The sequence below is a fragment of the Nelusetta ayraudi genome, unplaced genomic scaffold (assembly GCF_046127955.1).
Source record: "Nelusetta ayraudi isolate G7.1 ecotype Tasmania unplaced genomic scaffold, CSIRO-AGI_Nayr_v1 ptg000135l, whole genome shotgun sequence".
NCBI lineage: Eukaryota > Metazoa > Chordata > Actinopteri > Tetraodontiformes > Monacanthidae > Nelusetta > Nelusetta ayraudi.
The window spans coordinates 6,537,281-6,559,317 of NW_027466185.1; the positions used below are offsets into that span (position 1 = coordinate 6,537,281).

General features: G+C 44.4%; 4 protein-coding genes across 6 annotated transcripts; 2 read left to right on the plus strand and 2 right to left on the minus strand.

The window, feature by feature from the left end:
* The first annotated feature begins 1,629 nt into the window (after positions 1-1,629).
* LOC142877473 (uncharacterized) lies at positions 1,630-6,304 on the plus strand. The gene is made up of 4 exons (XM_076012144.1): positions 1,630-1,788; positions 3,383-4,180; positions 4,268-4,300; positions 5,449-6,304. Exons 1-4 carry the CDS (start codon positions 1,773-1,775, stop codon positions 5,496-5,498), a joined length of 897 nt encoding a protein of 298 aa, XP_075868259.1. The 5' UTR covers positions 1,630-1,772; the 3' UTR covers positions 5,499-6,304.
* On the minus strand, positions 5,827-12,501 carry osgep (O-sialoglycoprotein endopeptidase). The gene is made up of 12 exons (XM_076012143.1): positions 12,351-12,501; positions 11,631-11,761; positions 11,421-11,540; positions 11,005-11,180; positions 10,832-10,927; positions 10,680-10,729; positions 10,510-10,588; positions 9,016-9,081; positions 8,745-8,835; positions 7,826-7,901; positions 7,437-7,535; positions 5,827-6,481 (listed from the first exon to the last, which is right to left on the minus strand). Exons 2-12 carry the CDS (start codon positions 11,743-11,745, stop codon positions 6,442-6,444), a joined length of 1,008 nt encoding a protein of 335 aa, XP_075868258.1. The 5' UTR covers positions 11,746-11,761; positions 12,351-12,501; the 3' UTR covers positions 5,827-6,441.
* A 230-nt stretch (positions 12,502-12,731) lies between these two features.
* Positions 12,732-16,149, plus strand: apex1 (APEX nuclease (multifunctional DNA repair enzyme) 1). Of its 3 annotated transcripts, none has more exons than XM_076012142.1 (5): positions 12,732-12,803; positions 13,805-13,936; positions 14,056-14,219; positions 14,302-14,494; positions 15,212-16,149. In XM_076012142.1, the coding sequence occupies exons 2-5, from the start codon at positions 13,876-13,878 to the stop codon at positions 15,724-15,726; spliced, it is 933 nt and encodes a 310-aa protein (XP_075868257.1). In that variant the 5' UTR covers positions 12,732-12,803; positions 13,805-13,875; the 3' UTR covers positions 15,727-16,149. The 3 variants fall into 3 exon arrangements, with proteins under 3 accessions (XP_075868257.1, XP_075868256.1, XP_075868255.1); XM_076012141.1 differs by having other exon boundaries at positions 12,778-12,850; XM_076012140.1 differs by lacking the exon at positions 12,732-12,803 and adding an exon at positions 13,330-13,363.
* Positions 16,025-22,024, minus strand: LOC142877462 (uncharacterized). Its single transcript, XM_076012123.1, has 9 exons — positions 21,626-22,024; positions 21,038-21,240; positions 20,837-20,935; positions 20,648-20,743; positions 20,393-20,500; positions 19,688-19,811; positions 18,521-19,604; positions 18,091-18,143; positions 16,025-17,613 (listed from the first exon to the last, which is right to left on the minus strand). The coding sequence occupies exons 1-9, from the start codon at positions 21,648-21,650 to the stop codon at positions 16,361-16,363; spliced, it is 3,045 nt and encodes a 1,014-aa protein (XP_075868238.1). The 5' UTR covers positions 21,651-22,024; the 3' UTR covers positions 16,025-16,360.
* Positions 22,025-22,037: the final 13 nt, after the last annotated feature.

A 22,037-nucleotide genomic window follows, 5' to 3' on the forward strand; every position in this document is an offset into this window, starting at 1 on the left:
TTTTACTTGTCAAATGACTTCCCCTTTATTGGAGGGACATATTACACACATTAAAAAGCTATCTTGCATGTTTAGCCTTGTGCTAGGTTAGCAGTTTTGATTGAAATGCTGTGTTGATATATTACTTGGCATTTTTAATTTTTGTAGATTTTCTATTAGTTGATTTTACATCTAGTCTAATGTTGCTGTACACACCAAGGACCTGTGCATGGCTGTATTAAATTTTGACATGGGTCAATGACAATGGATATCATATTTCATTTTAGGCACCTGCTGCTTTATATACATTCAAATAAACAAATATAAGCATTCTAGGAACATAAAAATCATTACCCTAGATAAGTTCACAAAAAAACACACATAGGAAAGTGACTGCTCACGAACAGCCAGCGTGCGACGTGGTTCGCCATGTCAACGTCGCTCGTACTGCATTGCCTGACTCCTACAGGGCAACGTCCTCATCAGTGCCATGAGTGCAACAAGACCCTCTCTTCAGAGAAAGACCTTCTCCCTGCTCCTACTGTGACAGGAGGTTTTCGTGCTCCTCTGGCCTTGCCATGCACATCTGAACACACACACTGGAACACAGTTTAAAGGAGATTGATTATTAAATCTTTACATACCAACAAAATAACCTTTGTACACAAACTACTTTGTGCATCAAAGGAGCAGTGGTAGTAGTCTGACCATGGAAGCAATGGCAGGGCATGCAGCTGGAGAGTGGTTTGATTCTAACAAAGGCTTTCATGTTTGTGGTTCATTCTGAAGGTCTGATTAACATTCAGCAATGACTTATCTGTACTTGAGTAGTTCAAAAGAAAACAATGGTTAGAGAATTGCCTGTCAAAGACCCACGCGGGTTAGACGGGAAAGACGAGGGTTAGACAGGATATTTGAAAAGGGGGGCAAAGTCACAGGAAAAGTAGGTGCTGCAAAAGCAATTAAAATCAGTCAGAGGGCAGCACCAAGTAAAGACACAAATGGAAGCCACAGGGGGAGATGTGACTGAGAAAAAGGCTGGACTGACCAGAAAGAGACAAAAGAAAAGGAATTGTGAAAATAAGGAGACACGAAAAGTTGAAGCTGCAAAGAAAACGTTTTATTTGGAAAAAGGTAACAACTTAAATGATAACGAAAAAGTATGGCATGATAAATCAAACTGAGAGGGGTCATAATTGGTGAGAACTGGAGCTTTAGAACTAAAAACAAAAACAAAACACTGACAGTAATTTTAGGTTTTATTCTGCTTGCTGAACTAAACAAGCATTTCATGCTTTTGAGTTTCATGAAAATCTAAAAGGAACAGTTCCCATATTTTTCACTTGAAAAAGTTCTCACTTTCAAGCCATCTGTAAATAGATCTAAATTATTACTGGTCTCTCAAATTGTTCCTCTACATAGGTGTTAGGTTTCTGTGCTCGTAAATGTTAATTTACGGTGTTCTATTCATAGAAACAATGGCCTTACGCGTATCTTTCGGTATGACTGCAGCCATGTGGTTATCACGTGAGCCTCAGTCTTCAGAGGACAGTAGCAAAAAAACAAAAAACAAAACAAAACAAAAAAAAAAACACCAAACATAACCGAATCTTGAATTTCCCTCCAAGTTTCCCGCCGGACCACTTATCTGAAAGGACTTCCTGTTCCACCCACATTGCCAAGTCGCTTCCGGGTGGCCGCACAAGACTCATCCAGCGAATAGTCGTTACGTTAACGTTGTAAATAAAAGTTACTTAACGGTTTTTCTCCCGCGACATCTTCCACAAAAAGACATGCATATCAAAACAGGTGAGTTCGTACAACTTCTTGAGACGTCAGTCCAAATAGTATCATCTCTCGGGAGTGTAGTTTGTTGCCTGACGATGTTAGCTGTTTCGGTAGCAGCCTGCCTTGCCGCTTTGAATGGGGGGGAGGGGGGGTTATGAAACTTTGCTTTGGCTAACGTGCTAGCACGCACTTCGTCACCCTATATGGTAAAAAATAATAATAATAATAAAAATGAATTTAAAGCCATCTCACCGACGACAACCTGCTATTAATACGTGACAGTGTTAAATGTGCCACAATTACGGAGGATTTTGTGAAACCGTCAAGTTAGATCGCTGCATCATGGCACTGCTAATAAAAGTTTGCTAACATCGGTGTGGGCTACTAGCCGTTGGTCCCTTGTTTGTTGAAATCACGTAAATAGACACTGCCCTAATATTGAACCCTACGCGAATGGTTGATTGTATAGCCTTTGTCGCGAGGAGTCTCAAAGACGCTTCTGGGCATTTTTTGTCAGTGGGCATACTGGTTAATTAACGCTGCCTCTGTTGAATCAAAGTGGAGCTTGAGATGTAACACGCTCTTGTATGACTTCATTCCTGCGTTGCTCCGCTTCGGCTACTTGGTTTGTTGCTTTTCGCGTTTTGTCAACTCTTGCCCTGGTTGAACTTGCTATGGTTTTCCCTAGCGGCGTTGTGTCTGGCCCCGTCTAATGCAGGGCTTGTGGAACGAGTACAGTCAGACGCGAAGCAGTATGCACCAGCTAGACCCTTAAACGCTTTTGTGTCGCGATGAGCTATTCCGGGTAAGTCAAACGCGTCGATGACGTAAATATTAAAGAGCGTCCAAATGTAGCAGGTAGGATTCTCGTGTCGGTTCAGATTCACAATTCCGCGAGCTTGATTTAAGTTTCATCGATATTTTTCGTCCACCAAATCCAACTACACACTCGGCGTGAGGTGAAAACAAATAAAGTCTAATAAACTTACAAGACAGTCTGAAGATGAATGAAATCTCGCTCAAAGTGGCCCTTATGCAACAGTAGTAGTCAAGAATTTCTGTTTGTTTTGTGACTTTTTCTTCCTTCTTTAAAACAAAAACAAACAAAAAAACAGTCTTTGAACACAGTGCACACGTGATAGCACACCACTGCTTTTTCCTTATCTCATGCTCAAGCAGCGAGACCTCTTTGCATAAGAAGTCAAGTGTGAACATCTTGGCATGTAACCATTTACTTTAACCCCACCCTCCATCTCCTTTTGTGAATTCTATGTACGACTTCCGTAGCGCATCGTACCTGGCAACAATATAAATCAAGACACTCCAAGAGTATCCAGAGCATATTTCTTATAAATAAAGTCACGATACTTAGCCATGTTACATGATTTATGTCGTTAACGGAAAACCTGACGCATTTCTCCCTCAGCTCCAGTCTGATTGTATGTCTGATTGTATGTGCTTCCAAATTTAGCTTTGTCGCTCGCGTTCAGTTACCTACAGTTGTCAAAATACAGAGATTGTCAGGCGAGAGACATATTTTTTTATGGGTCCTTTAATGTTGTCCCACTCTGTTTCTCAAAAATTCTAACGGTAGGTTCTAAATATTGTCTTCCAGGTACATGGGAAACCAGCAACACTGTGTGTGAGTCCGATACCCTGTGCGATCCAGCAGTCCTCGTCTCCGCCAACAACCCCGAGCCACACATCCGCAACCGTCGCCTGTCTCCCGGCTCCGGCAACTGCGGCGGCGGCGGCGGCGGCTGCATCTCAGGTGGCGAGCAGCATCCTCGGCAGCTCTCGCCCGAAGGCGACCTGATCGGTGCCACGCACGGCTTCGGCTTCCGCAGAGAGAAGGAGCGCAAGGGCCCGCAGCACAAAGGGCGCAGCCTCCGGCGGGAGGGCCAGAAGGGGGGCAACAGGCCGAACGAGCGGCAGCAGCAGCAGCAGCAGCAGCAGCAGCAGCGGGTGAACCAGAAGGAGCGGTGGGTGGAGGACAGTCTGTCGTTGCTCAAGCCCCCGCCCGCCTTCCCCGTGCAGGACAGCCCCGCCAAGCTGCAGCCTGCCGTCAGCTACGCCTCCAAGGTGAAGGCGGGCGCGGTGGCCGGGGCGCTGGAGGAGGACCGCCCCGCCATCGGCATGTTGCTACAGAACGAGTGGGGTCTGAGTTTCATCAGCGAAGCGAGGCCGGCCGCCGAGGGCCCGGGCTCTCGCCCCGCCGCCGACACGCCACTCGGCCGACCCGCAGAGGCCGACGACCCCGAGACTGAACGGGCGCCTGCGGCGGAGACCCCCCAAGAAACGCCCACTGCGGTCCTCGCGGCGTTTGGCCCGCGCCCAGACACGGAGGAGAACAACGGAAAGCTGCTGCTAAGCTGTCGCCACCTAGTGGAGGCTTTAAACTATCACAATAGAGGTGGGCGCAACCGAGGGGTTTTGGTGGGGATGGCCTGTCGTGTTGACTGTCACTAACGGAACTTTTCTTTTCTCATTTCCCTCTTAGAATGGCACGCTGTGTGTAACAAGCAGAAAAAAGGTGGGTCTTGAAAAAGAAATTGCAGTGTTCTCGTCTTGTTTGTTTGGAGAGAAATTTAATTTTCAAATTTTGTCAACCTATTCTTTGACAAAACTGAGTCAACTTAAAACTTAGTTCTCTCAAGAAAGGCTAAAGTTCTAAAACCAATCGTGTCCAATCAAAGTGGGCACGCCTCAGCAAATCAAGTAGACAAAAACACAAGGAAAATATAATAATCTTTTTAGACTAAAGGTGCCTACACACTGAGCGCGTTTTTGACGCGGTCTGACGCGCGGTATGGCGCAAGCAGGCGCAGACCTGGCGTCAAAGCCCTGTGACGACACCTCGGCACATCCAATAGGAGAGCAGCCGGTTCTGAAAAAAGTGGCCCGATGCAGAGCAGGGCGCCAGTTCGCGATCGAGCAGTAGTGAGGAAAAACGAAGGGAAAACTTGTCTCGCAGTGTCCCGAGTGTAACGTTTGATATGACACCGAGTTCTGGGACTCAAGACGAGCTTAAAAATATGTATCGGGTTGGCGACTCTGCTTGCTTTCGGCGCTCTGACGTTCTCGTTACCTCCGGTGCTCGTACTAGGTGCTACGTGTTTTGCATTCAGGCGGCACCGGAGGCTTGAATAACTGTGGTGGAACGAAATCTCGTTGTCCCACCGTTTGCACACAACATCCTCCCGCTTGCTACTCAGTGCTTCGCTATCAATTTTGCGGAAAACCCGTGCAAAGTACGTTCTGTGTTGTCTAGACTCTAGAGTGTAAAATAAAATGCGAATCAACGCGATAATGTCCCGACCCGAATATATATGAAAAAACAACAACTTTATGTTCATATATTGTCAGGCACAGTTCGATGTAGAGAAGTTTTAACACATATTTAACAACTGGTGCCGTGCTGTGCATCTGGCCACTTCCCCCCCGGAGCCGGCTGCTCTCCTATTGGCCGCGCCTAGATGGCGTCACAGCGCGTTGACGTTGCACATACACAATGAATGGCTGCGCTGACGCCCCCCCCTGTGCTTGACGCGTTCAGTGTGTAGGAGCCTTAAAGAGTCAAAGATGATACAATACTGCCTCACATGCCCGCTTTTGTTGTTGTCGTTGTTCCCAGCCGCTTTCCAACCTATTGTTGAACGACTGCTTGCTTCTATCTTACAGTTCCAAAAAAGGTCATTTGGTACAAGGACGCCCAAGAGAACCCAGCCTAGCAGTGTGAGAACGCCCCCAGCCAACACATACATAAACACACGCACATGTAAAGATGGACACATTTAAGTCCCACTCACACACTGCACTCAGGATGATGTCGACACAAAGCCACACTGAGACACTTTGGACTAACTTCCTTGATCTTACAACGGACTATTTTAACGCCTTACGGAAAAACCTGCCTTAATTCGATCTGTTATCATCACATCTCATTCCTTTTTTTTTTTTTTAGCTTGTATGTTTAGAGTTGGTCTTTTTTAATAAAACTATCTCTGAAGAGCTGTAATTTAACTTCCCCCTCTTTTTCAAAGCTGCATTTTATTAAAGTATTTCTTTGTCCTCTGTAAAGCGAGTGGTCAATCAAGCACTTTGTAAAAAAAAAACAAAAAAACAAAAAAAACAAAAAAAAAATCTATGCCCCATCAGTGTGTGCAAGAAACCCTCACCAGAGTGAAGTCCCAGCTCCCCAATACTTTGTCATAGCAAACCGAATATTTTCCTTTTATCTGTTCAAAGTTTATTGCTAATGTTTGCAGAAGACTTGTTTGTGTCTTCAGTTTACAGAGGGATGTAGTCAAGGGCACAGCTAATTTCACCCCGTTGTCCCGTTCACATCTTATTGCTGTCTTCCTTGTTTTTGTTTTAATTTTCTTGATCAAGTGAATGTTGCTCATTCTATGTGAGTAAGGGATTTCACCTTGTTTGTGTGTTAATTTTTGAAAAGAAAACTTATTGATTAAAAGAATTTACACTGGAGAGAGGAATGTAAGTGAACAGTATTGCTTAATAAAAATGAATAAAATTAGATCCGTGTCAGTTTATTTTTTTTTTGTAATACATTATTGGGATACAATGATTGTTGCACTTGCATTAGAAAACTGTATAGAAAAAGCCAAAGGTCATCGATGAATGGTTGATCAGCTGTAACATCCAAGGTGTCCATCAGTCTCTCCACGTCACCTCCACCTCATCTGTTCTGTACCTAGAGCAGGAGAAATGGACCTTGCATTAGAACTCAGTGGGGACTGATGGAGGGGTGGGGGAGCTACAGTGATGATTTTGACACATGGCTTGTTTTCTGTGTATGCATGGTTTGGGGAGGGAAGAGTGATTGTCTCACTCGGTCCAAACACGCAGAGTGCCAGTCTTGCGTTGTTGTTTGTTTTAAAGACTCTCTTGTACAAACATAAAATCAAGATATTTGAAAAAGGCTGTATACTGTAGGATCACTCCTTAAGGTAATACAAATGCCCTTTGAAAGAAGTAAACATGTTACATAGGCTGCATTCAGACTGCAATCTGATTTTCAGGGCTGACTGTCCAAACTGTTTTTAGCCAGTGTCCAATCTGGCTCTGTTCACACTGGGCCACATTATTGACCCGTCCAGCGTACCGTGTAGTGTGTGACGTCACATCATTGTGACAGTGGCACTTGTTGCGCTACATGCCCTGGAGCTTGGCTTGAATGGAGCCACAGTATCTCCCCATACACTGATGAGCCAATGAGTTTCCTCCTCTGTCCAGGGTCTGCTGCTGTTTTCTACTTCTCCTGCCTGCTCCATTACGTTACAGCTCTGCACCTCCAATGGCGCCCTCTGGTCTGGCGCATTGGGTCTTGCATCGCGTAGTGACATCATGGACAATCAAAACCCATTGTTGTTTGGAGCCGTTCACATTGAGACGCGTCTGTCCAAATGAGATCTGAAACTACCTCCCGAAGGTGGTTTCAATCCGTGTTGCAGAAATCGGATTTCATATGATTTGTTCAGACTACAAAAGAGCCATCCGGTTTTAATCTGGACGGGCAAAAAAAAAGAGGCATGTCTGTCTGAACGCGGCTGTTTTTATTTTTGTTGACTTTAAACTTTTCACGAGGGCCTGTAAAGTACAAGCTGTTCCCTAAAAAAAAAAAAGAAATCCAGAAGCAGAAGCTCTACCTTTGCGTGATCCATGAGTCCTCCAGCTGTGTGACCTGGCCAGACCTGAACATCTCCCAGCCGGCTTGAGCAATCATGGCCCCGTTGTCTATGCAGAACCTGTGGCACGACATTCAACAGTGGTATCGAGACTGAAGCCGGTACACGGTGTTCCTAAAGAACTGCAAAGAAGTCTGCAGTGTGCGCCAGGTGACCGCTGTTCTCTCAAAGTCTTTCATGGTTACGGCCACAAGTGGCTTCAGTAAAAAAAAGGCTCCGTTGTCGTTGTCGTCTTAAAACGCAGATCAAAAATGTGTTTGAATACAAAATCTTCCCAGACGTGGTGCGGACCTCAGCTAGAGTGTCATTGTGGCGCCGCTGGAGGTGAATGCGGAACAACTTTTGCTCACCGTTCATCCGTGGCAAAGAGTTTGGCTCCTCTCTCCCTGCACATCACGCCCATCATTTCCTGCAGACGCAAGTTACCTTGACAAGGAGACCAAAGCTCAGGGTTAGGGTTAGATCACATGACCACTTTGTGGCCTACAGTGCAGTGTACAATGACTCCTATAAAAAAATTTGAATAGTTCTGGTGTTTTAGAGACAATGGTCCCATTTAGATGCATCAGTAATCACGTTAGACCGGGTGCAATGAATCCCAATAACTTTGCATAAGAGCACTTGCGACAGTGCAAAATCATTCATGTAAAACGGATCACTAAACTAAAGATTTCAATAGTGACATAGCAACTCTATAGTTTCCCAGTCTTGTACTGATGCAAAGCCAAGTCTGGGTGCGAGAGGCACTTCCCTTTACCAAGTAATAACCAAGTTACTGCCAATAAAATGCATGTTTATTATTTCTATGACTGTTACTCTCTAAAACATGCTCCGTCTTGCAGGGCCCAACATAATCTCTGGGACATTTTTCTTTGGAGCTGTATCATATCCAAGTTTCGGCCAAATCTTTTGCTCAATATCTTCTCAGCTCCCTGATTGTCACGCTCAGGAATGACAATATTTGGGGTTGAGGTGGGAACCAGTTTCACCAGCGTGGGACCAAAACCGAACAAAAGGGAACACTATTCAGTTTAAATAAGGAAAAAAATCTCTTATACCCACAGTGTATTTCATAACTTGGAAATATGCTTTAATACAATATTTAAGTATAACAGTACACACCCTGTCACTTTAACCTTTCAGCACTTGCACTGTTATTTAGTGAAGCTAGTGGCTGTGAATGAAGCAAAATAGACCAACTGGAAGAAATTGTCACAAGATAATAAATACAACAGAAAATAATATCTTAATAATTCAAGAATTTCTTACAGCCAACGCCTCCGACAATCAAGACCTCCTGAGAGCCACAGTGAGCCATGGCCCTCTCCGTTATCTCCACCAGCATGGCAAACAGCGTCTCCTGTAGGCATGAATGGGCCAAGACAATAAGCAAGCAGTCTTTGTCGCATGGGATCTAAAACATCTTGTGTTTGAGTATTTGAATGCTATTTTGAGAAATGGATTGATCTGACTGGAGGATGGCATCATGCTCACATGCAAAACGGCACAGAATAAAACGCGTGAACCTTGGTCTCAGTACCTGCAAGGAGAAACACAGGTCCTCTGCTGTACACTGACCAGAGCTCAGCATTACGTGAGAAACTTCCTGGAAAAAGCAAATAAATATTATTTAGATCACAAACCTTGAATGTGAATGAAGTTGTTGACATGGTACCAGAGTGTGATAGCATCCATAGCATCTATATTAGTTTTGGAATTCCTGATATGCTTGATTCAGTTTAGTGCAGAAATGCATTTTCCTTCTTCCTTGTGTAGATACAGACAGTGGACAGTGGACATTATTTCTTTCAACAACTATTTATTATTATATATTGTTGTTGTTTTGAAAGAAAAGGACATTTTGTTTTGAATATTATAATATCATCATGAGTCCTCAATAAATTGACTCGTTTGAAAAACATTTTGTGTACTGTCGCATAACAGAGCAGGTATTCACGCTCACTGTTCACCACCCTCCCCTCAGGGAGACTGAGAACACACACACACACACACACACACACACACACACACACACACACACACACACACACACACACACACACACACACACACACACACACACACACACACACACACACACAGCTTCTTCTCCTGAGCTGAGAAAATTATACACAATCACAGCCCATACAAACACCCTCATCCCCTCAGTGTAACAGTACCTGCGTACATTAACTGAAGTTTTACCTGTTTTCAATTATTCATTCTTGAGCGTATGCTTGTGTGAAGGAGTCAGTAAGTGCAGCTGTGTGGATGTATCCTGTATTTTTACGTTATTCGTTTTATCCTATGCCGCGATTGTGAGACTTGAGATTACAATGAAATTGCAGAATCTCATTGTATTATGCACAATGACAATACAGTATCTATCCATACATATGTCAGGGTTCTTACACCTTTTTCATGGTCAAATTCAAGTACTTTTCAAGGACTTTCAAGGTCAGTTGTCAAGCTTTTCCAGTACCACAACCATTTGGAAATTGCATTGTGATAAATTCATGGCAATTTCACTTTTTTATTTAATTAAAGTTTTGCAACACAAGAGGGAATTTATTTATTTATTTTGACTTACTCTCAAGTATCAGTAAGATGCTTAACTAACACACACACACGCACGCACGCACACACTCTTTATCTCATCTACCAGTTTGCTAACATTTTTGTTATTTAGGTTTCCTGCTTCAACATCCCAGTCCATCGACTTAAAAGAAAAAAAACAAATAAAAAGTAAATCAGGATGTTTGCAAATAGCTTCCGTTGTGTTTAGTTTCACTTTATAAAAAAAAACAAACAAAAAAAAAAACGGTCTATTGAGTGAAATTTCCATTTGTTCTGAAATATGTGTGATTACAAAATCAAGAATTTTCAAGCAGTAGAGTCAAAATTCAAGCATTTTTCAAACCTTGAAAATACAACATTAAAATTCAAGCATTTTCAAGGATTTCAAGCACCCGTGGGAACCCTGATATGTGTATTCAGAAAACAAGCCCTTTCCAATAAACACAGTTCCACCTACTTCAATATGAGACAAAATTCCAGAAAACGAGACATCCATTCCTTTCACTGTGTATGGCAGCTCTACATAGTGACTCCCTCTGAACAAGAAAAAAAAAACAAGATCAAAACAAACTTCAAGTGCATGAAAAAGTCCAAATACAGTCAAGAGCTCATCAAAAACCTGCTTACTTTTTGGCCATCTGCTCTATGTTGTACCCTGGACTGGGATCATTGGAAATCTGTGGAGATACACTTTGTTACAAACATGTCATGACACACTAACAAAAACTGGTTCCTTGAATCCAAATAGCCGCTTTACTAAGCAAAACTACAGCTCCCACCTTTATAACACGGGCAAATCTGTCCAAACAGTTTCCAACTGCAATGTCAATAGTCTCCCCAAATATTCTGTACCGCCGCTCAGAGTAGGCAATGACCTGCACAAGTGGACAGCGACACAGTGGCGTGAAAATCCTGAACGCGTTAAATGTCTCTTTAGATTGAGGTAACGCACCTGTGTGTTGCCTCCACTGACGTAGAGCACGGTCGGGTTGTTGGCTTTTGTGATGAGCCGACCCATCTCGATGTGCCCGATGCAGTGGTTGACACCGAGCAGTGGCTTTCCCCACAGCTGGGCAACTGTCCGGGCCACCAGGGCCACTGTCACCAAGGGGGCGCCCATACCAGGACCTGAGAAGACAAGAAATAAGCCATTACAGTGAGGTGATAGTAACATTTTTCCATGTTGATGTAGAACAAGATGGGCCTGCTGTCTGAGTAAAGGAGGCACAATTCAACATGTTAAACAAACCGACATGTGTTGGACCTCAGACGAATCTCTTTTCACAATCTCCTTTTTGCTGACTAATTTTTGCACAATAAGAGACTGGACTTTACTGTCCCAAGAGGTGAACCAGGGCCTTGTGTTACCTTTAGTGTAGGCAACACAGTCAATGTCAGCAGGTTTCAACCTCGCTTGATCCAGCGCCTCCTTGAGGACAGTCAGAATGACAGCGCGGTGATGCCTGGCTGTGTCACTGGGCAAGAACCCTTAAAATGACATTGTACATGTACATTGTAAATTTATTTTAATTATTTTTTACTTTAGATTATTTTTGCTTCAGAGCAGAAGGGACTTGCCTTGACCAGGTGGTGTAATGTAGGTCCGTCTGGGGTTGGAGAGGACTTCCCCATCTCGGATGATTCCAATGCCAATCTTATTGGCACTGCCCTCAAATCCAATTACCACAGGCATGGCGACTTTCTTAAATCTGGAGATGGCAAATAAAATAAAAATAAAATAAAATAAATAAATAAATAAATATGAATTTCATGGCCCACAATTATGTGTGAATTTGAATTGCACATTTTAAACTCTAAACATCTATTTGGCATATTAAACTATTATACTATTACTATCAAAGCATTTTCAAACGTGCACTTTGTAAAAGAGATGAAGAGGTGCTCAATGAAATACCAAGAGACCGTTAATACAACAGATCTTTCTGATGATCACCTTTTTAAATTAACAATTTTATTTAACTTGGTACGCACTAACATTTATGAGCAAAATGGCAAAGAGTTTATCTGCAACATCATTCTTAGCACTACTACTACATTTACAATTTTAAATTAACATTTTTTACAAATGACTGCGTATTCCGCCAAGTTACTATAAGGCCCGCATCATTTTATCGATATCAATAGAAGCAACACGCGGCAATAATATGTCATGTGAATTAAAAACCAAAATACCGTATTCACCACAAAAGCCATGTAGCTGTCATTCTTGCAATGCAATGAGAGTATGGCGCAGCTAAACGACCACGATTGCCGCTGAATTAAGGAAAACGCGTGTACCTCTTTTGTAACGGTCCTTTGGTCTCTTACATGTATCATAGGAGGACAAGGTTTAACTTTTAAACTAATAATTACACTTCCCTGGCTAACTTTTGCTGCTCTATTCCTCCATTATGTTGTGGGGTCCTAAACATAGAACGCCGTGATATTGCCTAAACAAAAAGCTTGACAAAAATTGCAAATGATATTATAGTATTTATGGGTAATGGTACATAGTTGTCATGCAATAACACGTGTAACATATTACTGCTGTGTGTTTTATTTGGTTAAAAAATTATAATAAGGGATACAATGAACAGTTTCTCCCTTTTTAAAAACTAGGCAGTGCTTTAGATACTCTCAAATCGCAAGCAACCACATGGACGTTTGCGGTGCTGTGTGTGTGTGTACGCTTGGGGAGTGATTGTGAACCAAGCTGGCGCTGCGCCGCTGCATCCTGTCGTGAAACTACAAGTAAGTTCATTTGCATCTTCTCCTCCTGAAAGCTGTCGCGCTTTGAAGTAAGGCCATCGTTTTTTTTTGCATTTATTGATTACACAAATTACCTATGTTAAATACAGAAACTGTGCGGTTTTGTGACGGTTCAGTCATTCATTGCAAGTGCAGGCCGTTTGCAGATGGCTTTCTCTTTGTCACAAAGGAAAGCTAGCGTTAGCATAGCTCTATTATGGACTGTTGCAGAGGTCTTAAGATTAAACATTGCATTTTCATGCACGACATTCCGATAAGTAGCTGCTTGTTAAATGTCTAATTTGCTCTTAATTTTAGATTATGTAAAGCAATTTATTAGAAATTGGCAAAGTATTCGTGTACGAGCCTGGACACGAATAACCTTAATCGTAGGAATTGAGTTAAGTATAAAACAGAACTCTGCTGAGTCTGTACATGTTTGGCGTCATCGAAATGTATTAGTGTAATAGAGGCACTTAATTAAGCGAATTTACCGGCGACCAAAGAGTCTTCGTGAACATAATTTCTAGGACATGTCAGTCTCATGGTGCTCCTGCTTTTCTGTGAGTAAAAAAAAAAGAAATTGAGCATTTGATGAACATATCTGCAAGTATGACTTGAAGCTTAAAAGTTTAATTATTCTTCTACAATTGGCCTTTTGTTATTATTATTATTATTATTGTTATTATTATTATTATTATTATTATTATTATTATTATTATTATTATAAATTTGAATGCGTTAGAAAAAGCTTCAAGAGTTTCTGAAGAAGCTTGGCGTTTTAAACAAACTGTTAAAAATAAAACCTTTGCATCTTAGTTTGTTATTGTTATTTTGTGAGTAATTTTTGATTTAAATTGATATATTGGAAAATTGTAAATTATTTTGTCAAATCACAATTTTTATGTTGTAAAGATTTGAACAGTACAAATAGTTGTAATAGTAATTTTTCCAAATGTCATCAGCTGGTATTTATTTGGCTCCACCTCCCTTCTCTCCTCCAGCGGCATCTTTCCTGCTGCGCGTGCGTGTTGTGTGTCTGCGTGGTGTGTTTGCAGTCCGAGCAAGTTCTACGATGAAGAGAGGCAAGAATGCAGAGGAGGCGACTTCAGATGGGGAAAATAACACTGCCTCAGGTAGTTGAAATGACATTAAATGCCCTCCCGATGTTTTAAATTCAGTTCCAGAGAGTGAGATTATTTTCCCTTTGTTTTACCGCTACCGGATGAGTTAAAGAGTTTTTCTTCCCTTACAGCCACTCCAAAAAAAACAAAAAAGACCAAGGAACCCGAAGCCCCAATACTGTACGATGACCCTCCAGACAAAATGACGAGCAAGGATGGACGCAGTGCCAATATGAAGATTACATCATGGAATGTGGATGGACTGAGGGCCTGGGTCAAAAAGAATGGTCTGGATGTAAGTTTACAACCTGAAACTCTCAATGATTGTGGTTTGAGTCTGCATTTCGAATGGTTTGAATGTCTGCTTACCTCCGTAGTGGGTGCGGGAGGAGAACCCGGATGTTTTGTGCCTGCAAGAGACCAAGTGTGCTGAGAAGTCCCTCCCTGCTGACATTACTTCGATGCCCGAGTATCCTCACAAGTACTGGGCAGGGTCAGACGATAAGGAGGGTTACAGCGGCGTCGCCATGCTGTGCAAGACTGAACCCCTCAAAGTCACTTATGGCATTGGTGAGTACTGTTCTGTTTAAAAACAAACAACAAATAAAAACTTGTTGTGGTGACTCTTGTCGCGAGTGCAGGATTTTAATGTTGGATGTACATAAATCGTGAAATATTTCCTAAATACTTTTGAGTTTTCGCATATCCATCCAGTAAAGAATGCAGAATGCATCTTCTAGCTGCAACACATAAAGCACAAGGGAGAAACAAAAACATTTTTCATTAAGTTGTTACAAATCTTTGGACTACGGATGTTAAGAATCAATCGCTTCTCGATGAATTGTTGATTAAGAATTTAATCGATTAAATTAAATTAAATTAAATTAGTTGCAATTAATTGAAAATTAGTTTTGTTAAATTGCGTGGTGTATATACCTGTATACCTAGAACAAGTTACTTTTAAACAGCTTTTAAAAAAAGAAAAGATAAAGAAAAGTGTTTCAAATGTGACCCCTTAGAAGACCTTAAAGTCAGGATAAATGTTTAGGGTGTTTTCACTGTTCTCTAATGTAAAAATGGGTCACGTTGGACCCTCATGATTAGTTCAGGTTTAAATAATGTGTTCCTTGCACATTTTTCATAGTGAAATTTAGATTCTCAGGAAAAACTGCTACTTGTCAATTAACCGTTTGTCGATCGATAAGGTCAATCAACTAACGATTTATGAATTAATGGCTAATTTGCATCCCTAATTTGGACCTAATCCTCTTCCTCTTCATGATCCAGGCAAAGAAGAGCATGACAAGGAGGGCCGCGTCATCACCGCAGAGTTCCCCAGCTTCTACCTAGTGACGGTGTACGTACCAAACTCTGGCAGAGGCCTCGTGCGCCTGGACTACCGCAAAACCTGGGACGAGGACTTCCGCATGTACCTGAGCGAGCTCGACATCGAGAAGCCCGTGGTGCTGTGTGGCGACCTCAACGTCGCGCACCAGGACATCGACCTGAAGAACCCCAAGGGGAACAAGAAAAATGCCGGCTTCACTCCCGAGGAGCGGGAGGGCTTCGGCAAGCTGCTCGAGGCGGGATTCACCGACAGCTTCCGTGAGCTCTACCCCGAGCAGCAGTACGCCTACTCCTTCTGGACCTACATGATGGGATGTCGCCAGAAGAACGTCGGCTGGAGGCTCGATTACTTTGTGCTGTCCGCGAGCTTGGTGCCGGGCCTGTGCGACAGCAAGATCCGCAACAAGGCGCTGGGGAGCGACCATTGCCCCATCACCCTGCACATCGCCGTGTAGGTCGGTCAGACCTTTAGAGCCGCTGGTGGAGCACACTGGCCACACACGCCGGCGAGATGTCCGTGTTCATATAGGGTGAAGCAGTGCGTCACTGGTGGGACGTATTCTCAAGGGTAAAACAAAAATACCCCCTAGCCCCAAACCACACTCTGCATAGCTCCATGAGAAGTTTAGTTTTCGAGTGAATGAGTCTTCCCATTAAACATGCTTTCAGCAGCAGTCTCGGGTATGCAGTTCCCCATTCGCCATTTCTCTTTGTTACTAAATGTTTGTATGTAAATGAACCGACGCAACGACATGAAAGATCAAATGTCTGTTTAATGACCAACTCTGTCCACAACCCCAGAATAGTGCTGCATTTTTTTGTTAATCCTAAGAAATGAAACTACTTCTAATAAAAAATACTGTCTTCTAGTGTTCAAATGAGCCTACTTTCCAACTTGCCTGTCATAAAAGATGCCAGAAATAAAGATGTGATGCGCTGAGATGATGTGATCATCTAGTCAACGTGACAAATAGTCCACGACAGTCCAACGATGAAAGCAGTGAGAACAGATCTGCAAACACATTCATGGTCAGGCCGAGCTTGTCTCCAGACTTTCTCTGAAGACCATCCTCTTCCCCGTGTGTGCCGTCAGCCTACGTGACCGTCGTAATGTGTCCGCTGGTGCATTTTCAGGTTGTACGACTGCCTGAAGCCCTTCCCGCACTGCGCGCACACGTACGGCCTCTCGGCCGAGTGCGTTCGCTGGTGCCTCTTGAGGCGGTTGGCGCTGAGGAAGCTCTTGTCGCACTCGCCGCAGGAGTACGGCCGCGCCCCCGTGTGGTAGCGCAGGTGGATGGTCAGGTAGCACGACTGCGTGAAGCTCTTCCCGCAGTGCGGGCACTGGAAGGGCTTGTGGCCCGTGTGGAAGCGCTCGTGCTTCAGCAGCTCGGCGTGCGAGAAGAAGCCCTTGCCGCAGTCGGAGCACAGGTACGGCCTCTCGCCCGAGTGGGTCAGCTCGTGCCTGACCAGCGTGGCCTTGTAGACGAAGCTCTTGTCGCACTGCGAGCAGCCGAAGACGTTCTCGCGGGTGTGGCAGCGCTCGTGCTTCTTCATGTTGCGCTCCCGCTTGAAGCTCTTGCCGCAGTAGGAGCACATGAAGGGCATGTCCTCCGAGTGGATCTTCATGTGGTTCAGCAGGCCGCCCCTGTACAGGAAGCCCTTGCCGCACTGCGCACACACGTGCGGCCTCTCCTTCTGGTGGACGCGCTGGTGCGCGGTGAGCGCCGCGCGGTAGGCGAAGCTCTTGCCGCAGCTGCACGCGTGCGCCCGCTCCTCCCGGTGGGTCTGCAGGTGCTTGTTGAGGTAGCTGGCGCAGCTGAAGGCCAGCTCGCAGCGGGGGCACTTGTGGGATTGCGCCGCCTCGCCCGCGTCCTTGCCGTGGGTCCTCAGGTGTCTCACCAGCGCCGATTTCCAGGCAAACGCCCGGCCGCACTCGGAGCACAGGTACTCGCCGTTCTCCATATGGGCGCTCCGGTGCTCCCTCTCCGCCTCCAGGGACTCGAAGGACTCGCCGCAGATCAGGCACCGGTGCTTGCGGCCGGACTTGTGAGTCTGCTTGTGTCGCTCCAGCGACTGCTTGAAGGAGAACCTGCGTCCGCACTGGGGGCAGAGGAAAGGCTGCTCACCCGTGTGACTCCGCTGATGAGCTTTGAGCAACGACTGGAACTTGAAGCTCTTCTCGCAGTCGGGACAACCGAACGTTGCCTCTTCGTCTGCAGGTGTCTGAGCCGACGACTCGTCCTCCAGAGAGTGGACACTGTCGATGTGCTGTTGGACCTCTGCCTCGTCCGTGCGGCGAAAGGAACACTTTGGGCAAGCGAAGGCAGCTGACGACCCGGAACCTTATCGAGACAAAGTATAAGTCGGAGTGTGAATTTAAGTTTGTCCTGCAGAATTTTTTTTATTTTTTATGGCTGCCTTCTTAGGAGAGTCTGACTACAAATCACAATCACAGTGGCATAGTGACAGTATATATGGTTGAGAGACTAGCAACATTATTACTGTATGCATGTCTTTGCAAGTCTTTAAATGGAACTGTGTGAAAGATTGACTGCCCTTCTTGGGGTTCCTTTTCCCACAGTTGGACTCACTTCATTTAAACTATATTGGCACACAAGACTTGCAATGTTTCATTGTCAGCAGTGGATGTATAAAGTGAAATAAATTATGCAGTTTAATGTTAAAAGCACAGTTCATAACAGTCAAGTGCTGCCTTTTAAATTGATGTGACCTGCTGCGCAAATTAGGCTCTGTGACTTATTTCATTTTTGCATACAAAGGTGCCAGTATCTCTCTGAATATGTATGCTCTTTACTCACTTGCGTCACTGTCGTTTGAGGGGACTGTGGATGATCCATAAGAGTGCTCTGCACTGTCAACAGAAAGGTAAGAGCTAATGTGAGGCAGGTTTTGTTTTTGTTTTTTGCCTGATGCTCCACTATGGTCGGCACAAAGAACAATCAAAACTTACTAAAACAAATTAAACAAGCAGAGAAGTTGGGATGAAATGAATCACTTGGGTATAAAAGATAGTTACTGATCATAATCTGTTCAAAACGTGCTCTTGTCTGAAATTCAGATAAGGAATACGACATGCAAAAAAAGAAAGAATTTAACAACAAAAGTCTTCATTCCAAATGATGTCTCTGTGCGACTGAACACAAGGTCAACTTTGTTCATAGGATCAGGGCAAGTAACAGATGATTATAGTTCACATTATGTGATGGGTAGTTTTTTTTCTTTTCTTACCAATTTAAAGGTAGAGGCCTCAGCTTTGGACTGCTCCCCTTGTTCACCTGTTGTCGTTTGGCCGCCAAGCGCTTCTGCAGATTTATTACCTGGATCTTCATGGTTGGCCTGCGCTTGCGGCCACTCGTGCGGACCTTCACCGCGGACGGCGAACTGTCGTCGACTTCAGGGGTCAAACCCGCCCTGCCCTCAGCCTCTGGGCTGTCTGAATCCGCCTGGACTTCATCCGGCAGCACCTGGCAGCGGGGCGTACTGACGAGTCCAACTTCTCCCACGACCTCGTGGTCAACCTCTGGGGGCTGCTTCGCACTGGGGTCTGCGGCGTGGCTCTTCAGGTGCTTTGCCAGAGCCGTCTCCGAGGAGAACGTCCCGGGGCAGTGGTGGCACGCGTACATGCCGCCTTCGGCGTGCGCTTCCTCGTGCTCCGTGCGGGCAGACAAGGAGTGGAAGGTCTCGCCGCAGACGGCGCAGTCGTACCCCCGGGCCGATCTGTGCGTCTGCCGGTGCCGGTCCAGGGACTGCCTGAAGGAGAAGCAGCGGCCGCAGTCACCGCAGCGGTGGGGGCGCTCGCCGGTGTGGATGACCCTGTGGGCGATCAGCGAGGAGGCAAACTTGAATTTCTTTTGGCAGTCGGGACAGTCATGTGGTCCCAGGGGGTTTTTCTGTGGGCGAGAGGGCAAGTCTGCCCGGTTGTCTCTAGGGGTGGCCATCATTGTGGAGCCTCCCGCAGCTTTCTCCTGCGTTTCTTCCTCGCTTGCTTCGATGATCACTTCTCCCTGGCTGATAAGCTCATTAGGGAGCACTAACAGACAATCTTCGGGCTCCGCTGTGCTAGCGTCTCTTCCTTCTTCGGTTGAGCTTTCTCCCATCGCCACCACGCTGTCCACGCTGGTGCCTAGTTCCACCTCCGCGCAATCCGTTACCGCGAAAACCTCAAAAGCTATGTCTTCCACGAACGACGCAGGTTGATCAACGGTTTGCGGCGAATGAGGCTGGTTGGGTCGATTCACATGTTTGGTCTCTCTGGCTGAAGATGCTGCAGAGAGCGTGGAGAAGATCTTGTCGCCCATGCTAGATGGCGGGACTGGCCAAAGGGAGGGAAAAAAACACCCTTAGTCACTATTTTCTCTCCATGGAGGGGAAAAGTTGCTTTGGTATGCGACTGACCATGCTGTTCCAAATGACCAAGGCGCTTGTGGTGCTGGAGCAAATGCATGAGGTCTCCAGGCGCAGCGACTGTGTGCACACAGTCTTCCAGCACAGGACATTCAGTTTCAAGCCAGGAAACTATCTGTCGAAACATAGAAGAAAAACCATATGACAGAAATTCACAAATTGGGTGACAAGATCTTTTTCTAGCTTTTTCTCCAAGTTGTGAAAAGGTCACATACTAAGACATACTCATTTCACACGTTTTCTAGCAGTAATATATGCCTATTCTGCTTACTGTATCGTAGGGTGCAGCTATGATAAAGCGTTGCGTTTACCTAGTGGGAAGTAAAAACCAAGTATTTATTAAGGGAAGGTTGCAAACAATGAATAATGGACAACCAATTGAATTTCTGGGGGAGTCCACTTGACTGAAATCCTGGATGAAAAATGAAAGATCTGGGTGTAGTTTTAAGCTCAAACTGTTTAACCAGATCCAGGTGCAGACGTAATTTAAATACTGATCCAAGTAGGAATGGCGATACATCAGTGTACAATTGCACACAGGTGATGTCAAATATCATGACCTTGATCACATCAAAACTAATTTAGAGCAAAGAAATGTACCTCCTGTTTCAGCGATCCAATATAAACCTGGAAGATGCTCTCTCAAATTATAAGCAAATACTACAAAAAAAGTGCAAACAATAGCACATGACTCACTTGGTCAAGGTCAGGAACTGGCAGTAGATGGCCTAGTCGGTAAAGGAACTCCGAAAACAGTGTCTGCAAATCATTGTCATACTGAGCACCGTACTCAGCGTGGAAAACCTTGAAAAAGAAACATGGGTGTAAAAAAACGAAATGAATGCGTGACATACAAAGCATGGTGATCACTGGACTGTGGAATTTACACAAATCCAGCCAATATTCATTTGCTTGTAACTAATTAAAGAAGTGTGCATTGTATTGAGTCACCTTGAAAAAGTCTTGATGTGCTTCTGGATCTTTAAGCAGGGTGTTGATCAGCTCCAGAAATTTAACTACTATTTCCTCATTGGCCCCTTCTTGGGTCTACAGAAGAATGCAGCAGGAAGATGACATTTCACACGGTGACATTTTGAATTATTCTTTGTAACGGTTCTTTGAAATCCACTAAGAACTTACAGCTGCCGATGTTAGGAGTTGTTGTTTTATCTTTTCCAGGTAAGGCATGATCAAGTCAGGCTCCATCGGCTGTTCACCTCGGCACAGCTCTAGAATGTACTGATGTTGAAAAAGTGAATTACAAATGAAAACAAATTTGTTGATGAATATAGCAGGAGTGATACGTTGCCTGTCAGTGATTATTAGTGAATGAAATCATACCCTTGCTCTTAATCCCAGGTTCAGATGTTTCCTATGCTTGTACAGGAGCAGTTCTGGGACCATGTCAATGACCAGAGATACATATTCAGCCACTTTCCAATAGTTGGATACATCTCGTCTCTTCAGAACTCGCCACATAGAGGCCATCATAAGCTGGACAGGTGGGACGAGGAGGCGTAAAGACGGCAGAGGCAACGGTTCACCTGAAAAACAGTTGGGGGGCTCACAAACGTTTTGTAAACTCTGCAGCAACTGCACGTCTGTTTTTGAACGCAACATCACTCAGATCCTCTTTGCTGTGTGTTCAACAGCAACACCGCTACTATTAACAAGTAGGGTGCTCTTCGATCGCAATTAGTCTGTGCTTTTAAATGACTCATTGTCGCACAATACGCATTTAAAAGACTTTAGGGGGGGACACGCATAGAAGTTATCATAGATCGAAGAGGACCTACCAGGTTAGCGTTTCAGGCTAACGCAAACGAAAAAAACCAAAACGAATTTAATTTCAATACGAGCTCTGCTAAAACTACACCCACGAATGTCCGCTGTGTGTCTCAACCATTCTTATTTTCAATGCGAACTAACCTGCCAAAGGAGCAATGAAGTCCATCCTCAGGTGCCAATAATGATGAAGTTAATGAAACGTCAAGCTAGTTAGCTTTGCTACGCCTAGCAGCACTCACGAAGTTGGTATTACAAAGATAAGCGACTGTTGTCCATCTATACAAAAGAAAACGTCTCTTTTAATTGAGACAGGTACTCCAATTAAAAGTGCAAAGACGCCACACATGCAACTATAATCAATAAAGCGACTCTGCTGGTTCGAGAGCCTATCCTACATTAGAAATATTATTTACAGCCGCCAATACATCCTGCGTATTGTCGCCCCCTGTTGGTGTTCCAAAACTTTTAAATAAATACTGAATTTATTTTTCGTGACATAAAATGTTTTCACAAATTTAGAAATTTAGATTTACAGACTAAATCTAAATCACTT